The sequence below is a fragment of the Gavia stellata genome, chromosome 4, assembly GCF_030936135.1.
Source record: "Gavia stellata isolate bGavSte3 chromosome 4, bGavSte3.hap2, whole genome shotgun sequence".
NCBI lineage: Eukaryota > Metazoa > Chordata > Aves > Gaviiformes > Gaviidae > Gavia > Gavia stellata.
The window spans coordinates 74,244,601-74,262,250 of record NC_082597.1 but is presented as its reverse complement, the minus strand read 5'-3'; the positions used below and the strand labels follow the sequence as shown (position 1 = coordinate 74,262,250).

Sequence of the window (17,650 nt, the reverse complement as noted above, 5' to 3'; positions counted from 1 at the left end):
ATATGCAAAGAGGACTCTAATTACTGAAGAACAAATACTGTTCCGCTGTGCAGCGGCTTGCAAAGGGGTTGTAGCACCACGAAGCACCGCTCTGCTGTCACTGACTTCTTAGAAAACCAGAATTCCCAGGGAAAATGGTAATACAGAAGCAACAGACATTACTAAATCTGTAACCAAGCACTTGTGTAGTGGTTGTTCATTTTCGTTATCTCGAGTGAAGGATTCATCATCTACAGCCCTTTAAAGCCTCCTAGAGAACTCTGGGTTACAGGCATGCAAGAAGCTGGGGATCAGGAAAGAAATTCCGCGAGTCCTTACGGTTGCACTGAGGAGATACAAACAGGGCGAGGATTAAGGGTAAGGATCTCTACCCTCCTTATTACAGGCACAAAATACTCCAAGTATTTAGCTCACATAGTGGCTTGCTGGAGTTTGCTTTCCAGCAGGAGACACAAAATGAAAGGATGAGCTGTGTTGGAAGTACAATTTAGAGTGCAAACTTGTTGGGGCAGGGAACAAATCTTCGCATTTCTTTATGTGCAGTCAAACAATCAGTGTCTTCTCGCAACAAGAAAGAGAAACTGGTACTTTTTACAACTAAACTTCCTCTGAAATACGTCAATCAAAATCTCAATGTTTTCTCAAACAAAGAACACAAACAGGCCTGAACATCATTCAGCCAGTTCTGGATAACAGATTATTGCTCACCTGAGGAGTTCAAAAGCAACGACAAATCTCAACAACAACAACAATTATCACTACAGATAACTGTGTGGGTAAATCATGATATCTAAAGCACTCTGGAAGCAGGTCTCTTTACCAGTGTTTTGGAAGGCTGGAATCAACCCAGAGCCTCTTGGTGCTTGGACAGTTTTGACAATAACAACTGTGTCATTTCAAAACTTTGCATGTTAAGCTTAAGAAATATTTTTCTGAACTTCTGTGTAACTCAGAAACCAAATCCTTCTTTCCTCCCCAAAAATATAGCTAGATTTTGAAAAATAGATCTGGCTACAGAAGGGACTAACCATCCTGCAGGAAATTCCAAGTGTTCAAGATTTTATTACATTCCAAATTGGAACAACACCTTAAACCTCAGAATTTAATGAGAATGGGAACATTCTGATTTGGGAACATACTAGTGCAGCCAGGCCTCTCCATCTACCAACACAACTCATGGAGAACGGGACACAGCCAGCTGACAGCGAGTGGGGAGGACAGAAATCTGGATCCAGACTCACAAGGGAAAGCCTTATTTGCAGCCGGGAGGACACCCAGGGCAGCTGAGGGATTCAGGAAGGCCAGGAAGGCTGCAACCCAAAGGGGCATGGAGTCTGGAGGGCCATGGTGCCCACACTCCCTGCCAGACAAGCTGTTAAGGGTCTGCAAAGCTTGAGGCCATCAAGGCCACGCTAAGCTTTTCGGCTGGCCGCAGGGCCTCCTGGCATGCCTGCCAGGTGCCACCAGGCTCTGGAGCTGCCTGCGCCGTCCGGCCAGGCACCAGGGAGAAGCCACATCCCGCCGGGCAGGCGGAGCGGGCTAGAGGCACACCTTTCTAGCTTTGCATCAGAATTTAGTCAGGATCCTCTTGTTCTTCAGAGGTCCAAACTTTCTAACAGAAATCCTGTTAGAACATCTGCTGACAAGTCTCTAGCTCTGAAGGAAAAAGAAAACCTTCTATTAAAAAACAAAGAGTCATCAAATGGTTGCTGTCTGGCAGGAATTACTCTCGAGTTTCAGATAGCACTCAGTTCTTGGGCTAAGTACGTCACCCAGAAAGGAATACAAATTAGTAACCAAGTACTGGCAGTATTAAACTAAAAAGTCAAACAAAAATGTGGTCCAAATGTTAGAGACATCATAAAGCAGCGCTGTTGCTTCTTGCTGCTTTGAGATCTTAGTTTTACATTATTGGCAACCTGAAGTGTTCCAAGATCTTGAGCGGGGCTCTCCAAAAAAAATTTTGACAAAAAATCAGAACAGTTTAAAAAACAACATTTGGCCTCCGTTGTGTTTGCCTTCTAATTTTGGAACTTGTAGTGCTCGTGGTTTCAGATTTTGCCTGGAAATAGGAGAACTGGAAGTTTACATTTTGAAGAAATGAAAGCTGGCATTTTTGTCATCACATGACTCCAAGAGCTGGGGCTTGAGGGAAAAACATAAAACATTGTCAGGCTTTCTACAAAACTGTGAGATTAGCAGCATCAGCTTTATCACAATTTAGGCTGCAAAGCTGACCTATTTTATCAACAATGCCCTACTGAATACGAATTACTTTATGAATGTTAACAATCGTATTTCATTTTAAATATAGTTCAATTAAAGTGAGATTCATCACTGAGCTTCAAAGCAAACTATTCAGTCGCCAACCTGGGCTAGACTTTTTCTCTGAGCAAGTGTAAACTGCACCACCCTACGAAACTTTGCATCTCAGAGACACCCCTCAAGGCAGACCCCACGCACGCTCATGGTCTGTCCTGGGGACTAGCTCAGCATCATGAAAAAGGAGCATCTAGCCTTCAAGTTTCTTTCACTCTCTGCCCACCTGATGTGACAGCTACAGAGCCCCAAACTTTGCATGTTCTAGAGCAAGGACTCCAGAAGTAGATTGTGGTCTCACAAGAGAAGATGAGGAGGTCAGCATCAGAGTTCCCGTGAGACCCTGAAGGGCAAAACTAGATTTGGTCCAAGAACTCACTGAGCCGTACTTGGTGTCTGCATGCTCTTTCCTCAGCCTGTTCTACAGCTGCAGATAGCTACAGAGCTGTTCTGAAACACAATCCGAGATCTTCGGGGCTGTTGATGCACAAGCGTTGACAGGACATGCATTCCAGTTTCATTTCCGGTAAAACAGCAGAACTGAGGTGTGCAGGGGAGAAGACCCCAAATACTCAGCAGGCAGAAACTGTTAACGCGAAAACCTTTTCAATACACATGCACACGAAGATTAAACAGAACTGAAAGCAGTGTGCATGGGAGGATGCATTCCAAAGTGGCATAAAATAAGGTGGGGGGAGGTTTAGTTAATTATTCAGAAAAACTCAAACCTCTTCACAAATTAGGTCTAGAACATCCTGAAAAGCAGAAAAATAAATTATAAACATTTCCCAAAACACAAAATCCTGTCTAGACCACATTTTAGCATTTTGAGGTCATACAGATTCTTAAATTTAATCTAATCTGCAACTTTCCTCCAGTTTAGCATTATCTTTTTACTTAACTCTTCATATAAAGACAAGCTGTTTGCCTTCTGCATTAGTGACACCTCCTTCCAGTTAATTCAGAAGAGAGGGACTTGAAAAAGACATAATGTCAATTAGAGACTCACGTGCCAGGTACATTTTTCTAAGCTCAAGTAGCTAACACATCTTTCTTCAGCATCACAGAAGTGGCTAGTTTAATTGAGCTGTAGTTATACTCAGCATTTGCAGCCCTCTAAGGAGGAGAGACACGTTGCAATCTCTCCCTGCTTATGTACTGTGTGTGTATCAGTGATTGTATGCTGGGGTAAGGAGAGAGGGAACTGTTTCCAAGTTAGCGCACTTAGAGAAAGGAGTCATAAATCATGGGGTCAGTCAGGTTGGGCTTTTTTTTAACCTTAGGGTATTATGTTTTCAATACAATATTTCAATAGCTTTTTTCTGTGTAATAATTTATCTAGAATTATGGCAACTCTTACAAGCTTAAAAAAAATTGGCTCAAGTAAAATGAATCCTTTGTCATAAATAGATTGTGTTCATAACGGCAGCCTAATCATTCAATTGCACATAAGTCAAATAGTTATCCAGACTTTGTAGGAATATTTCCCTGTCAATAAATCTAATGCTATTTAAAAACTCTGGGCCAATGTGACAGAAGCCTGTTAGATTAATTAGGGCAAGGTCAGAAAAGCTGAACTCACAGCTACATTCATGTCACAGAGTTCTGTTCCACCTACCATAACCTGACTGTAAACGCACAGACCATTTTAAACACGGGCATGTTAGGGTGACTTCATTGTCTCCATTTATATACAAAGGCAGATTTCTTCAGGAATTGGTTCTTCTCTCTGACAACACTCAACTAAGCACGCAACTGAGCAGGAATGTGTTTTTTTATTTTTAAATGTTTTTCCCTATCAGTGACTTCACAGTAATTGGACTGCAACTAGGGTTCATGAGACTACAAGACCATACAGACCGCAGAACTGTCCAGAGGCAGGCAGTATAATCAAGATTTCACTACAAATAGATCATCTCTGTGGGAATGAGAGGACAGTGTTGTCTCTCTGTCTGTTCAATTCTTGACCTTTATCGTGTGACCATCCAAAAGGAGGGTGCCCCAAATCTGATGGGTTTTGTGTGAAGCAGACCCTGGAGGTGAAATTCTGACCTTGGCAGGGTCAATATTTCATCCGAAATCCCTTGAGACAGGCCTCCGAATCATTTCTTAGGCTTGCAGCTTGTATCAGATGGTAGCTAGCTGACTTCCATTTACTACTGACTTAGGTCAAACTTGGACCAGGGATCAAGAGATGAAAGGCTCTGTATCTCATTATCAATAATCAGTGTTCTCCACTACCCTAAAAACGACATACTTCATTCTTATCTACAAGGCTTTAAAACTTAAAAGGGTTGAGGTCAAATTATGTTACTTCAATTTATTTTTATTCACTGCTTATAAAACAACTTCCTCTCTCACTGCCATAGCTAAATGCCAAAAATGTAAATACTTTCCTTGCTATTGTAGAGGTTCTACTATTGTTTTTCTTTTAAAGTCTTATTAAAGATACAGCAATAAAGAAAAATCTCTCCCACACACAAATTTAAAGAAGAAAAAAAAAAAATACAGAGGTCAAGGCCAAGCCAGGCCTTACCAATCTCAAAATTATTTTCAGCAAAGCACATGTTATATATAAGTTGCCTTATAACAGAGGGGTGGACCATCCCCAGAAGTTTTTCATAGTTACACAAGTCCTGATACTGACAGAATATCCTCTGAAGTGATACAGCCAGTTTTCCTTCTAGTGTGCAGCCATACAACTCCTCCTCATTTTGCTGGAATTGTTTTCTTAGACCAGTTACAGATATGGCCCATAATTTTAGACAACTAATTATGAAACATTAAGGAGAAGCTTTGGAAGGAAAATCCTACTTTTACTGAACAAACAGCACATAGCATCCACTTCCACAATGACTTGCGATGCTCTATACATAACTGCATACTTAAACAGACAGAGATTTTACCATGATTCTAGATATCTGTAAAATGTCAAAGCCCTCCTTTGTTATTCTGTGAAAACCTTCATGGGCAAACTGGTATGCGTTACTCCCAAAACAGGGGCATGCATATATAGACACACACAGAAGAAAAGTAATGAAATACAGTCAATGGCATGAAAAGAAACCTGGGAATACTTTAAGGAAAAAAAGAGGTTAAATAAAGTTTACTGGTTACACTGAGTTACCAACGTTCTTCTACTACTAGGAGTAAACTGATAGATACCTAGGACCTACACGGTTTTTCTCCTGAATCTAAGCAACCTTTTGACCAGTTTCTCATTCAGACAATACTTCACTCAAAGTATTGAAAATTTACAGACTTTCAGCACCTGGGGCAGAGGGAAGGAGAAACACTGGATTACCAACCACTGAAGAGAACTGCTTCCGCAAAACCTCAAAAATAGAGTTGTAGGAGACCCCTTGCAATGCAACTCTTTCTGGCAACGTTTTTGCCACTCCTGATCTACAGCTGAAAGAGGATTTGGTCCTGCAAACCCTTGCTGACATGACCAGCTCCTCTCACATCTGCTTCCCGATCCCTATAGGAGCAGTGTTAATCTTACAAAGCCTTCCAGAAACTGATCTTTTTTGCTTAATGACAGGTAACATCTTCAGGTGTTTCTATAAATAAGATGTAAGCCATCTGGAGAGATTCTTAAAGAAACTATGACAATAATGGCTGAGGGAAAGCATGGGGAAACAGAAAGGAGAGAAGAGAGGTAACAGGGGCACGGGTGGAGATGCAGTCTCTGACCTGGATCTGTTGCTGAAGAAGGTTAATTTTGTGTTGCTGCTGCAGGAGCTGCTGCTGTTGTCTTGCAATCTGTGGAGAAATTGCACAGAAGAAACGTGAGATATGTATCACCATTCCTGGAGTCGGTACATAGGAACCTTCCACCCCGCCTGGTTCTTTAAACTGCTCTATTCAGCTAAGAAACCTTCAGGTGGGGGGGGGTGGCAGCCTGGACTGCCGCTGAAGCAAGGGACTCACGTTCAGGAGCAATTCATAGCTAACACTAGTGTGAAAGGGAGTCTTAGGGAAAATGCTGCGCTGGATATTAAGAGAAGGACTGATGCAAAAATCTCTCCTCTCTCATTATCTGAAATGGCACTGCTAAAATCCCCAAAAAGTGAGCACTCATTTGCTCCAGTTTGCTGGAGGAAGAACAATACTGGCAGAGAAGCTGGAAAATAGTAGGAGAAGGCAGGAAAGGCAAAAAAGTAGGATGGACAGTAATATTCTTTTTATGTTTGGCACCACCTATTCAAAAATTCCAAAAAAAGGAAATCTGACACCCAGGAGGAAGGTATTAGCATGCGTATTTCCTTGATGCAGAAGCAGACACAAAGAGACTGGAACTGGGTTTGGGAAAATCACTGACTCTTCAATGTGTATATCGGCTGAAAGGAACTAAGGGGGCAGTGCAAGGCTACACAGCTCAACATGGAAACTGATTTATAGAACTTGATGGAGTAGTTGTAGTCTCCTCTCAAAGTCATCTGTGTTTTCCATAAGGACATCCATCCTGTGTCTCCATTGACTAAATGACTGGGAACCTTACTGTAGACCCATTTTCTACACAAGTGAAGGAAAAACCAGACAGTAATGGAACTGAATTAGAGCTCTCAGAGGACAGATGGAGATAAACCGTTATATACCTCAAACTTAAAAAGCAAACTTGAAAAACTTTCATTTGAGTCATCACAAAAGCTCTGCTCTCATGAACAGTTAACACAGCAGTACAGACATTACAAGGAGTATTGCTCTTCCCCTGCAGTATGTGTACAGATCTCAGGGTCAGATGGGAACTTATATATACTTACTGGGAGAAATTTTGTGCATTCTTCCCCTTAGGTATTTTCTTTCATTTCTATTATTAAACTATTAGCATAAGAAACGCACTCGTAGTTAACTCCACATCTAAAAGATTAAATGCTTTCTTTCTAGAGCCCCTCTTTAAGCAACCGAAATAATTTTTATCAATAGATTTTTTTTGAAAGTTTGGTTATTTTAATTTCTATATAACAAAGAATTATACACAATTTCTTAAATTAAAAGAAATCCTTGTTATCCTAATAATAATCCTGCAGGATTTATTACTGCTTTTTTCCATTCTCTCAATTTTCTTTTCCACTTTCAGATCATTCAGACATCCTGTAGCAGCAGTGACTTTAAAAAGCAGGGCAAAGGAAATAGCTCCTGCAGAATGTCTCCTCGTGGAAGAATCCTGCCAATACCACCTTCACACCTTCATATACCTTCTCCATGTAAACAACAGTTTGATACAAATTCTCTAGTTTAATAGATAAAGTCACTTCTCCTGTTCTCCCTATGTGGGATTTCAGGTGTGAGACCAAAATACACAGTATTTAAAATTAGGTTTTTAAATAATCAAAAATAGGGAAAACCACGGCTACAGTGTTTGAAGATGCGAGCAGTGGTTTAGAATCTTAAGACTTGCTTGGTACAATACAAACACTGAAGTATGACAACTATGACAGATTTCAAAGAATTTTGCGAGTTTCATAAAATTCACATAGCTGCAATTCTATGATATAAACTCAAATTTCATTACAAGCTGAAATAAATGGTCAGGCAGACCAAAACGCTTTCACAGAAGAGGTATCAGGATGGACTCCTGACAAAATTTTAAACCAGATGTCTAAGTATTCTCTCCTCATGTTCAGGTACAAAAATGGACATTCCTTTATGTTAAAACTTGCCCAGTGCAAATGTGTTAAAAAAAGTTGTGTTCTTGCATAAAATGTCATGTGTCCATGTGTGCACGTTGGAACTGTTCATGTGTGAAAGCATGTTTGCGTTTTCAGTGGAGGGCATATTTGCAAGAGCTGAAAATCAAGCCTCTCAAGTGCAGAAGAAAAAAACAGTCACACTTGTTCACTGACTTTATATTCTTCTCCCCCACTTCTTTGCACAGTTGGCAAAACCAACCCTTTCATTTGTCATACTACAATTCAAATGCCGCATTTTGTTCCTTTTATACCTATTCAGCATCACTCAATTCAAGCAGCATTGGAAGATTATTCAGGAGGGCTGAATCTGTATGTTTATTTACACTTGTTTTTAGAAAAAACACTATTGGAAGGGAATACCTCCAAACTGGAAGGTGTATCTTTAAAAGACAAAGAGCACTATTTTATATATTGCAAATTAAATCATTCTTCCAGTATGTTTGTGTTTAAACTTCTTCACTTAAGAAAATAAATGGAAAAAAATTCTGGGTGGCGAGCAAACTTGAGAAGTCTCAACCCTAAAAGATAAGCTACTGGAAAGTCCTCCTAGAAAATTATTTAAGCTGAAAGCCACTATAATAATCACTCACCTGTTCTTGCTGCTGCTTAGCCAGCTCCATTTGTTGGCGTTGCTTCTCGATCTGTGATGCAGCCAGTTTCTTCTGTTCATCGTGAGCTGCTAGCAGCTGTTCTCGCAAACTGGTCAGCTGATTGATCATACCCATGAGCTGCCTTTCTTTCTCAGCGAGGCTTTCTGGAGTCCCTGGGCATCATATGGTGAAAAAAAAAAAAAGGTAAAGAGAAGAGAGGAAACTTAGAGCTAGCCAGGTTTTTATTCTGCAGTTTCACTGTAAGCAAAGTTTTAGTAGAACCAAAGAGCAGCAGCATATTGCAATATACTGCACATTAAGACCTGTTCCTCTACAGGAAAATAAGCCATAGAAGATAATTCTATACACAGGCTTTGATCTGGTGTCCCCTTCAACATTCCCTTGCCCTTTCATCTATTTTCTGTTGCCTTTTTATCAGATTAATAGGGGAAAAAATACTGCCTGTTTTGAAAGAGTTTCAAATTTTAAACATTGTTTCCATTTCGTGGGGATCAAAATCGACACTTCCAGTTTTGAAAGACAATTACATTTTTGTCAGAAACTTATGACAAAGACACATCAATGCTTTGACGCTTACAGAAACTGTAAGGTTTGTATTAACATCCCTCTATAATCAAGGGGAAGCAGAGAAGTCTCCTGGGTGCTGGGTACCTCTCTAGCTCCCCACGCTCAGCTTTCTCACTGTTACTAGCACAGAACACAACAGCTGTCAGGACGCTACCTGCTGTATCATCTACAGCTGCCCTGAGTAGCATGAAATTATATAGTCTTTAAACTGACAATAACTACTATCGCTGTTGCTGCCACTGATGAGTATTTTTAAAGGAGAAAGTCTTGCATAAACGTATCAGAAAAGCTGAGTTAAACACAACTCACCATCTCTCTCATTTGTATTGTCATTAGATGTTTTTTATAGGGGAGTTCAGCAGACACAGACAGAGGAACTGACTACCTCGCTCTCATAATCATTCTGTAAAAATTCTCCTTCTACCCAGAAGGACAGTGGTTATAAGGGAAGGAACAAAAAAATTCCAGGAAAAATCAAAAGCTATGAACCATAGACTAAATCAAAAAATGGCACTATTAGTATATCCAGTATCATTTGACTTTGAATTTAAAAGACCAGAAAGTAAGTGTAGCAGCTAATCCACAGATATCTCCAATACCACCACACCCTCTCACATGAGTCAGAACCTATGAACCCCTTTCTCAAAAAAGCTTTAGGAAAGGATTAAGGCTATCGGTGTCTATGCCTCCTCTGAGAACAGCCTGCTTTTGGGACACCCCTGCCACACAAACCTTTCTGAAACACAGGAAGCATTCTTCTGCCAATGTCACCAGTGCTCTCCAAGTGAAAAAAAAAGAAGAAAAACTGGCGACTATACTAAACGTGTTCCTAGCCAACTATCAGTCAGACATGGAAAAGAGCTACTGGTAATAGCTCATTTAGTCTAGCCCCCTGCCAGTGCAGGAATGTTCCCTACAATATACTTACTACAGCTTTCTAGATTGGATTGAAATGCCTGAAATGGTGAATCATCTACTGCTTTCTTTGGAAGGTTGTATCACAGCCTTAGAGGTGTCACTGTTAGGGCTCTTTGCTTGATAGTTTAATCTACACTCACTTAATTTCAACCTTGTGCACCGAAGCAACATCCCATTTGCTATGTTAGCCAAGTCCAAGCCCTTAAATACATTTGTAGACAGCCATATACAAGTGGGAAAACACAAAGAATCAACATATGTAAAGGAAATGTAACTCGATTAACTTTCTATTAAGGTGCTAGAGATTTATGTGAAAATATTCTCATGATGTAACAAGAGAACTACAGCAGAATATTCTCAGATACAGTCTCCAAAAAACCTGTGGCACAAGCTGGAAACTTGAGAAACACACTGAAACAGAAACCCTAGGACTTTAAACCTGTTCTGTTAAAAGCTGTGAGAAAGAATGGAAGCCAGTGCTAAAATACTAACACTGTTGAAGAAAACATTTTTAACTAACTTACGATTTTTATTGCAAACATTGGAGACAGAGAACTGCTACAAGTAATGCATTTGCCACCTGGCCATACAATTAATCAGAAACGTCTATTGCTACTCTTCCATCCTCCATTTGTTTTTCCCTAGGAAAAAGGGTGCAGTCTTTCCAAGCGGCATAGAAGAATTATTCTAGAAGGCAGCCCCTTCCTTGTCCTGTCCGTGGCTAGCACGTCCGTTTACTGTAATGCTCATCTAATGAAGACTGTCAGTGTACTGATAGTGGCAGTGTAACACACTGGGCACACTGACACATCTGAAAACTAAGTATTTTAATTATTTATTCAGCAGATATTTTATTCCAAACTTGGTCAGTCTGCACAAGAGAGAGAGGGAGAAAGGCCTAGAGAGAGAAAGAATACACAGGATTGGCTTAGTCCTAAAGTTAGGGTAAGCAAAAAGAAATCACTGTCAAATAAACTGTTTGACAAATACACTGACGCACATCAAAGATCTTCAGCCAATACTGGTTCATCAGTGTATTTTGAGCTCCTACAGTAGTTTTCAGTTGGGAATCAAAAAGCACTTTGTAAAGTTAAATTAATCCCCACCACACCTTTGAAAGGTGGAAAAATGTTTCCACATGTGTAAACTGGCAGACAGAGGGGTCACAGAGTTAGTTACCAACAGCGGCAGAAAAGGAAATGTTGCTACCCAGCCCTGTGCTGCAAAGCTCAGGCTGCGCTTCCCGAGAGAGCGCAGAACGCTCCACGTGCTGCCGCCCTGACCGCGACACGGAACAACTGCACAACCGTGGGGCCATCCACCTACCGCAGTTTCTTCTTTAATCTGATTTACCTAGAGAGGAGCAAAACAGGGAAAACAACAGCTTTATTTGAATGGCAGGAACGAGAGGAAAGCCTGGATGAACTTCAGAGCAAGTGATCAGGGCAATGAAGGGCCAGTGCAGACGCCGCAGTTGCAGGCACATCGCGGCCATGCAGCTGCGGACAAATCCACCAAACTTGGTCTCTTCATTATTACTCAGTTTTTAAAGAAACTTTGAGATGCCCAAAGAGGGTGCTTTATGTACTAACTTAGTAAGTACAATGCGTAATTCCTTTGGTTTATAAACTGGAGTGGAAGTAGTCTGACAAAAGGCAGCCTTCTTGCATTATATTTCTTGAGCAATTTCAGTTTGCTAATAAACTGAAAGGGAGAATTTATCATTGTCAACTTTTAAAAAACCCCTCTTGTTGGCAAATAGTTTCTGGAAAACGTGGCTTAGTAGGCACTTTATTTTCATGTGATTAGCCTGTCCTTCCAATAACTTCAATAATACTTAATTATAATTTCAATTCTTTAAGGTATCATTCCTTGCAAAATAAGTACTCGGAGAGCCATACTCTCAAGTGACCTGCACAAAACCAGAGGCAAGAGAGATCAGATGTGTGGGTCTACTGGGAGACGGTGAGTTTTGGGGTAGATTTCCCCTTGTCTTACCCACATACCCATGTAAGCCCCATTAATGATGAATCACAGATAGTTCTTGCAGACAACTGATACCTTACAGAAGTGTGAAAATTAAAAAAAAGAAAAGCACTTGAATCAGACTGTCTTGATCAGAATGTAAAGTGTTTGCATTTAGTTTGTTTGGTATTTTTTATGTCACCCTTGTTACCTAGCACACCTTTTCTATGATTTATTTCACAGAAATGGCCAACAAAACTGCCATTTCACAGTTGCCATTCATAAATTACTTAGTTTGCATAACAAATGAAGGCCAAATGATACTTGACGTTATTTATGAAATGGTGAGCTGAGGGCAACAGCTTGGTCACTACGTAAGTGCATTCAGTGATAGGAATTTTTTCTGGAGTATTAAAATGCACTGCAGAGTTAGAGCACCAGTTGCCATTTTTGTATCCCTTTCTCGAAGCTGTAGATTGTGGGTAGGCAAGGACGGCGGACTTCTGTCCTATCGCCGCTATTTTTTCTCTGTTAACCCATATGAGATCTAAACCTTTATCATCGTGTGAAGTGTCTTGGCAGCTAAGGGATTTCCATTTTAAGAATTCTGCAGCTTACAGGGCAAAACATGTTAGTATTTTAAGTAACTGCAACATCAACTGCATAAAGGCAGTTGCTTAAATCATACTACTTGGGACTTAATGAACTATCCCCACGGCTGCTAACACTGCTAAAACTTGGGAGGTGGTGCAAACCTCAGGGAAGATAAGTCACCAGCCCCAGCAGCTACCTTCAGTCGCTTCGTTAGTAAACTCACTTAGGGCTGCTCCAAGTAGTACAGAGTTGGGAATGGTTCTGGAGCTGGCCTGCGCTCTACACACAGTATCCCTACGGTTGCAGTGCTTTTACTCTAGCCATGCAGCGTGGCTGGGAGAAAAAATGAGTGCCCATTATTGCAGTGTACAACTTGACAGCAAGGTAGACCCACTTCACACAGGTATTGAGTGAGGAGTAAAAGGAGAGTGGCTTACATCAATGACTGCCTCAAAAATTACTCTTAATTACCGTCAGATCCACAAAAAATAGATATTGCACATTTTATGTTTAACAAAGCTTTTAACCACCAGACCACCTGCCTTTCAGGAGATTGCTGTAGGTGCTCATACTGTTCGCTCTGTACTCTTATCATTGCAACAGCAAAACGTGGATTTTTCACAACTTATCAAAACAACTCAGGTAAGAGAGCACCAAAGTACACATGACGGGTTGATACAGTGAATGGCCCAGGAAAAGATGCTTTCCAGATGCGTCAGCTTATTCTCTATCACCACAAAGAGAGATTTGGAAAGAAAAAAAAAAGATGTTGTGGATGCAACACCCACAGCAGATGGCAATAAAAGAAGACTCAAATTAGTGGCATTCTGTATCGCCAAACCTAAACTTCATCTCAGATCAACACTATCCATAATAGTGTTTAAGTAGTAAAAGAAATTTACTCAAATGTGAAATAAACTATTACACATTCTTAGTTCTGATTCACAGTCTCAGACTGGCAGTGACAGTAACATTTTAATAAACATTAGAATGAAGACACCAATATGACCAAATGACACACTTAAAGTGAGAAAACGAACAGGAGAAACCTTGGCATATCCACCCAAAACAGAACCAAAGCAAAAAAAAGGCAGAGAAACCGCTTTTGCGATCAAAACAGTAAATACTTTATTATAATTTATTAGACAGAACGAGAATGTAAATGAGAAATTAGGAAAGCCAATATTTTCTTTAACAGGCATTCTAAGCTTTTGCTGCAAATGCTCAAGCGATGAGAATGTTTGCTTGCAGCCAGCCTACAGATCTGCTCACAGCCACGCAGCACCCAGCGTATTCTGCAAGGGGCAGAGACGTGGCAAGGCTCTCCTCAATCCCTCTGACATGTCTCAATTAAACTGCTAGGAATGTTATCACTCAGGGGTGCTCACGTGCGCACTCACGCACACCCATACAGACAGTGAAATTTATCCCCTGAGCTAGTTTACTATCAAAGTAACTACGTAAATAGCTTTTGAACTGTCAGCATCTGTCTTTCAAAGAAAAAACAAAGAAAACAACCTGCGAGTACAAAGCCTGGAAGACACAATAATATTGTATTACATTCATATCATTAATTATGGTTACAAAAGAAAAAAAAAAAAATCCTCCTGTATCTACAAAGCTTTGTAGGGAGAAAAAAAAAATGAATGGAAATAAGAATATTTTTAAGTACTCTGTATTCAAATAATGTTAAGACGTATAATAATAATCAGAGCATGCAGTATAGAGCATTTTTTAATTTCAAAGCATTAGCTAATTGATCTTCTTAAAGATTGTGAGCAGGTAGAAAAGTAGTGGTATGCATTACTTATTTATATATGAGAAAACTGAGGCATGAAGTTTTTTGAAACTTGCCTAAAGCAATGCTTAACTTTACGCGCTGTAAGCCCTTTTATTGCGGGCCTCGCTAAAGTCACCAGCAGAACTGTGTCAGTAAGGCCAAGAATTTCCCCACTGCCTTTAACAAGGACACATGTTTTATCAATAATTAAATCTTTTCTTGACCTGGTTTGATACCAGGTAGGGTTCTAGCTAAAGGGACCCTACAAATGAAGCAACTATCGACCCCATCCAACAAAGGAAGCGACAGAACCATGCTACAACACAGCTCCTGTGTAATTTTGCTCTGATGTAAAACAGCGTGATGAGGACATAACTACAAACCATACACCAGCTAAAAACTGTGTCATGTCCAAGCATTTCCTGCAGTGACTTGTTTTTTCAATGTGATTTTTAAGCTAGGGACGTAACAGTTTCGATATAAAAATGAAAAAGAGCCAAGAATGAGGTTTTTCAAACAGCCTCTTAACTAAGCTGTTCTCAGAAGAACTAAACTCCTACTAGCAATAACATTATTATATCCAAAGAATAAATAAAAATATCAGCAGTCCATAAAATAAGCATGTTTTCTTGAGAGTTTTATTCCAGTATCTTTTCTGGAGAGTTTCATTCTCATCCCATTGTCAACTGTTTTTCTTCCCCTACCCCAGTTTTAACTTCGCTCTGTCACATTAGTAATCCAAACCCAGTATTACTCTGCTCAGTAAGGAAATTAGGGAAGTAAAATAGAGAGGCCACCTAGTCATCGTCTACTTAAAAGCAAACTAATCTTTGCCATGCTCCCCTTAAAAAAAGTATCTATTTAAAACCTGATAATAATTTTAAAGAGGAGTATTCTCCCCTTGCTGCACAGACGGCCGTGCTGCTGACGTCACCCAAAGCTGTATATGTGAGGCAATGGGGAGCTGATGTTACGTGCCTTCAGGAAGTGTAGTCTGATAAACAGACCTAACTGGCTGAGGTAAGTTCAGAATTTAAACTCTTCTTTCCTCTGTCTTTGAACAGAAATGTCAAATGTTTATGACTAAGCAATGAGTATATACTTTAAATGATGTACTTGCCGGTATGTATTTGTGGGTGGATGTGGGTATGTGCTTGTGCACGTGTGAAAACTCCCTTGATGCTTCCCTAATCAATACTTCAGAGAGTGTTTTATTATGGACTCGCACATAGCTTTTCAGGCCAGTAAATCTTGGAGCTGCCAGGACATAAACATCTAAAACCTGGCATTTTTCATTAAGCATTTAAGCCAACTTTGCTACACAATGATTGCCATCACTTACAACTACCTACCTTGCTAAATTAAATGACTTCATCTGATTGATATGGGAAGTCAGCATAATAAAAGAAAACTTTCTGACTGCTTTTTACTCAGCAAACCACAGCCACCGGAAAAAGAAACAGGGAAAGAAAAAGCCCAGAATTCAAACTGATTTGTCTGTACCTACAGATTGATATAATGAATCTTCTCTGTTTGACAAATAAAAGTCCTTTTCAGAACAGCAAGCTACAAGGAAGTTATGTATTTCAGCATACAGACAGTCTTAATGTTTTAGGTTTCAGTGGAAGACTTTGCAGAATGAATAAAAACAAATGATGAGCAATTACCATCTTTTGCCATTACTACCCTCAAGAATTAATATTCTGTGGGGACAAAAACTTAGCCGTCTGCTCTATAACAGACTAGCACATTACTGTTTCGCAACGCTGGAAAGAAGTTGTCAGTGAGTATTCTTTATTTGCTGTCAGAAAAAGTTTTGGTACAGTAGACTGCAAACAAAGCTTGGTATTCAACCAGGTTAGTAACTTATTGTCAAGGTTACAAAAGGAATAGACAACATTTGTACTGAGACTGTTTCTCGGAGGTTATTCATTGTTTTACTGTCTAGACAACAAGCTAGAACTAGGCTAGAGAAATAGCATTTGCTGCTGGAATTTTATGCAGCAGCAGGAGGAACAGTAAAAATATGTATGTGTATGTATATTTGCTTTGTTTTGACAAACTGGTAATTGTAGCTCAGAAACATTCATTTCTACAAGCACATGTTTCAGGTAAAGAACTGGTTTAGGTCCCTTTTGTCATCCAACCCTCCGGATGACTTTTAAATATAGTGGTTTGGCCTCCGTATGTTCAAACAAAAGAAAGCCATTGGCATTTGCTACTTTAATTAGTTCAATTCTATTCTATGTTCTCTATTAATAACCACTTCTTAAAAATGAAAGTTGTATTTGATTTGAATAGAACCTGATTTTTTCTGATCAAATTAAGTATCTTTACATAAAAAAAATATAAACCCGGAACAGCCCTAATTTGCTGCTTTGTCACAAATTCACATTTTTTGCATTTTAGATGTTTTAAAAAATATTCCTCCAACCCTCCTTCCACAGATACTACCCTCAACTAACCTCCTGCTCTAGGGTCAAATAAGAGCAGCTCCATCCAGTCACAATCTCCATTTCAGGCTTTCATTTGGCCTGAAAGAAGTTCTGCGTTGGTGTGGCTCAATTGGCACTGTCTACTTCTCTGCAGCCTGAGAGTATCATATTGCATTGTGATCAACCTCCACTATGTCAGCAGCTGCCAAATTTCCTCTCAAAACTTAGGTTCGTTCCCCTGTGTGCCACTGGCAGGTCCCCCCCTGCCCCCCAGCACTTTTGAAATATTAACAAAGGACTAAAGCTCACTTTCAGCAATTTGCCACTATTAAACACCCCCAAAAAATAAACAGAGAGAAGAAGATACTAAGTAGGCTGCAATAAATATTGAATTTATCACAGTTAAAAGCCAACAACCAGGTATATCTTACCTCCTTCACTTACGACTCTCTCACCCTCCTTCTCTCCCCACTCCAAATACAACACTATCCACAAAAAATAATGCAAAATGTCCACATCTGACACAAGTTTGCAAACATTTTTCAACCATTAATTTGCAAATGCAAAATTCACATAGCTCACACAGAAAGTGTGCAGCTTTCATACATCTCCTTGGGATCTGTGCTTTATTAGTCAAAGGTTTAAACCCAGCGTACTCCCCATGAATAATCTCTCTCCCTTTCCCCCTCCTTCCTCTTGTCCACATCTAAACGCAGAATCCGCAGCTTCCTTGTCTTCAGTTCACAGATTATGCGATCCAAAGTG

At 40.0% G+C, this 17,650-nt stretch overlaps 1 protein-coding gene across 3 annotated transcripts in view; it reads right to left on the bottom strand.

Moving 5' to 3' along the window:
* Positions 1–17,650, bottom strand: part of SOX5 (SRY-box transcription factor 5) — a 253,266-nt gene that overhangs the window by 135,710 nt on the left and 99,906 nt on the right. For all 3 annotated transcript variants that reach the window (XM_059816031.1, XM_059816030.1, XM_059816032.1), the window contains exons 4-5: positions 8,606–8,778; positions 6,016–6,084 (exon numbers count right to left, since the gene is read on the bottom strand). In XM_059816031.1, coding sequence (XP_059672014.1) covers positions 6,016–6,084; positions 8,606–8,778 — 242 coding nt within the window. The remainder of the gene's footprint in view (positions 1–6,015; positions 6,085–8,605; positions 8,779–17,650) is intronic.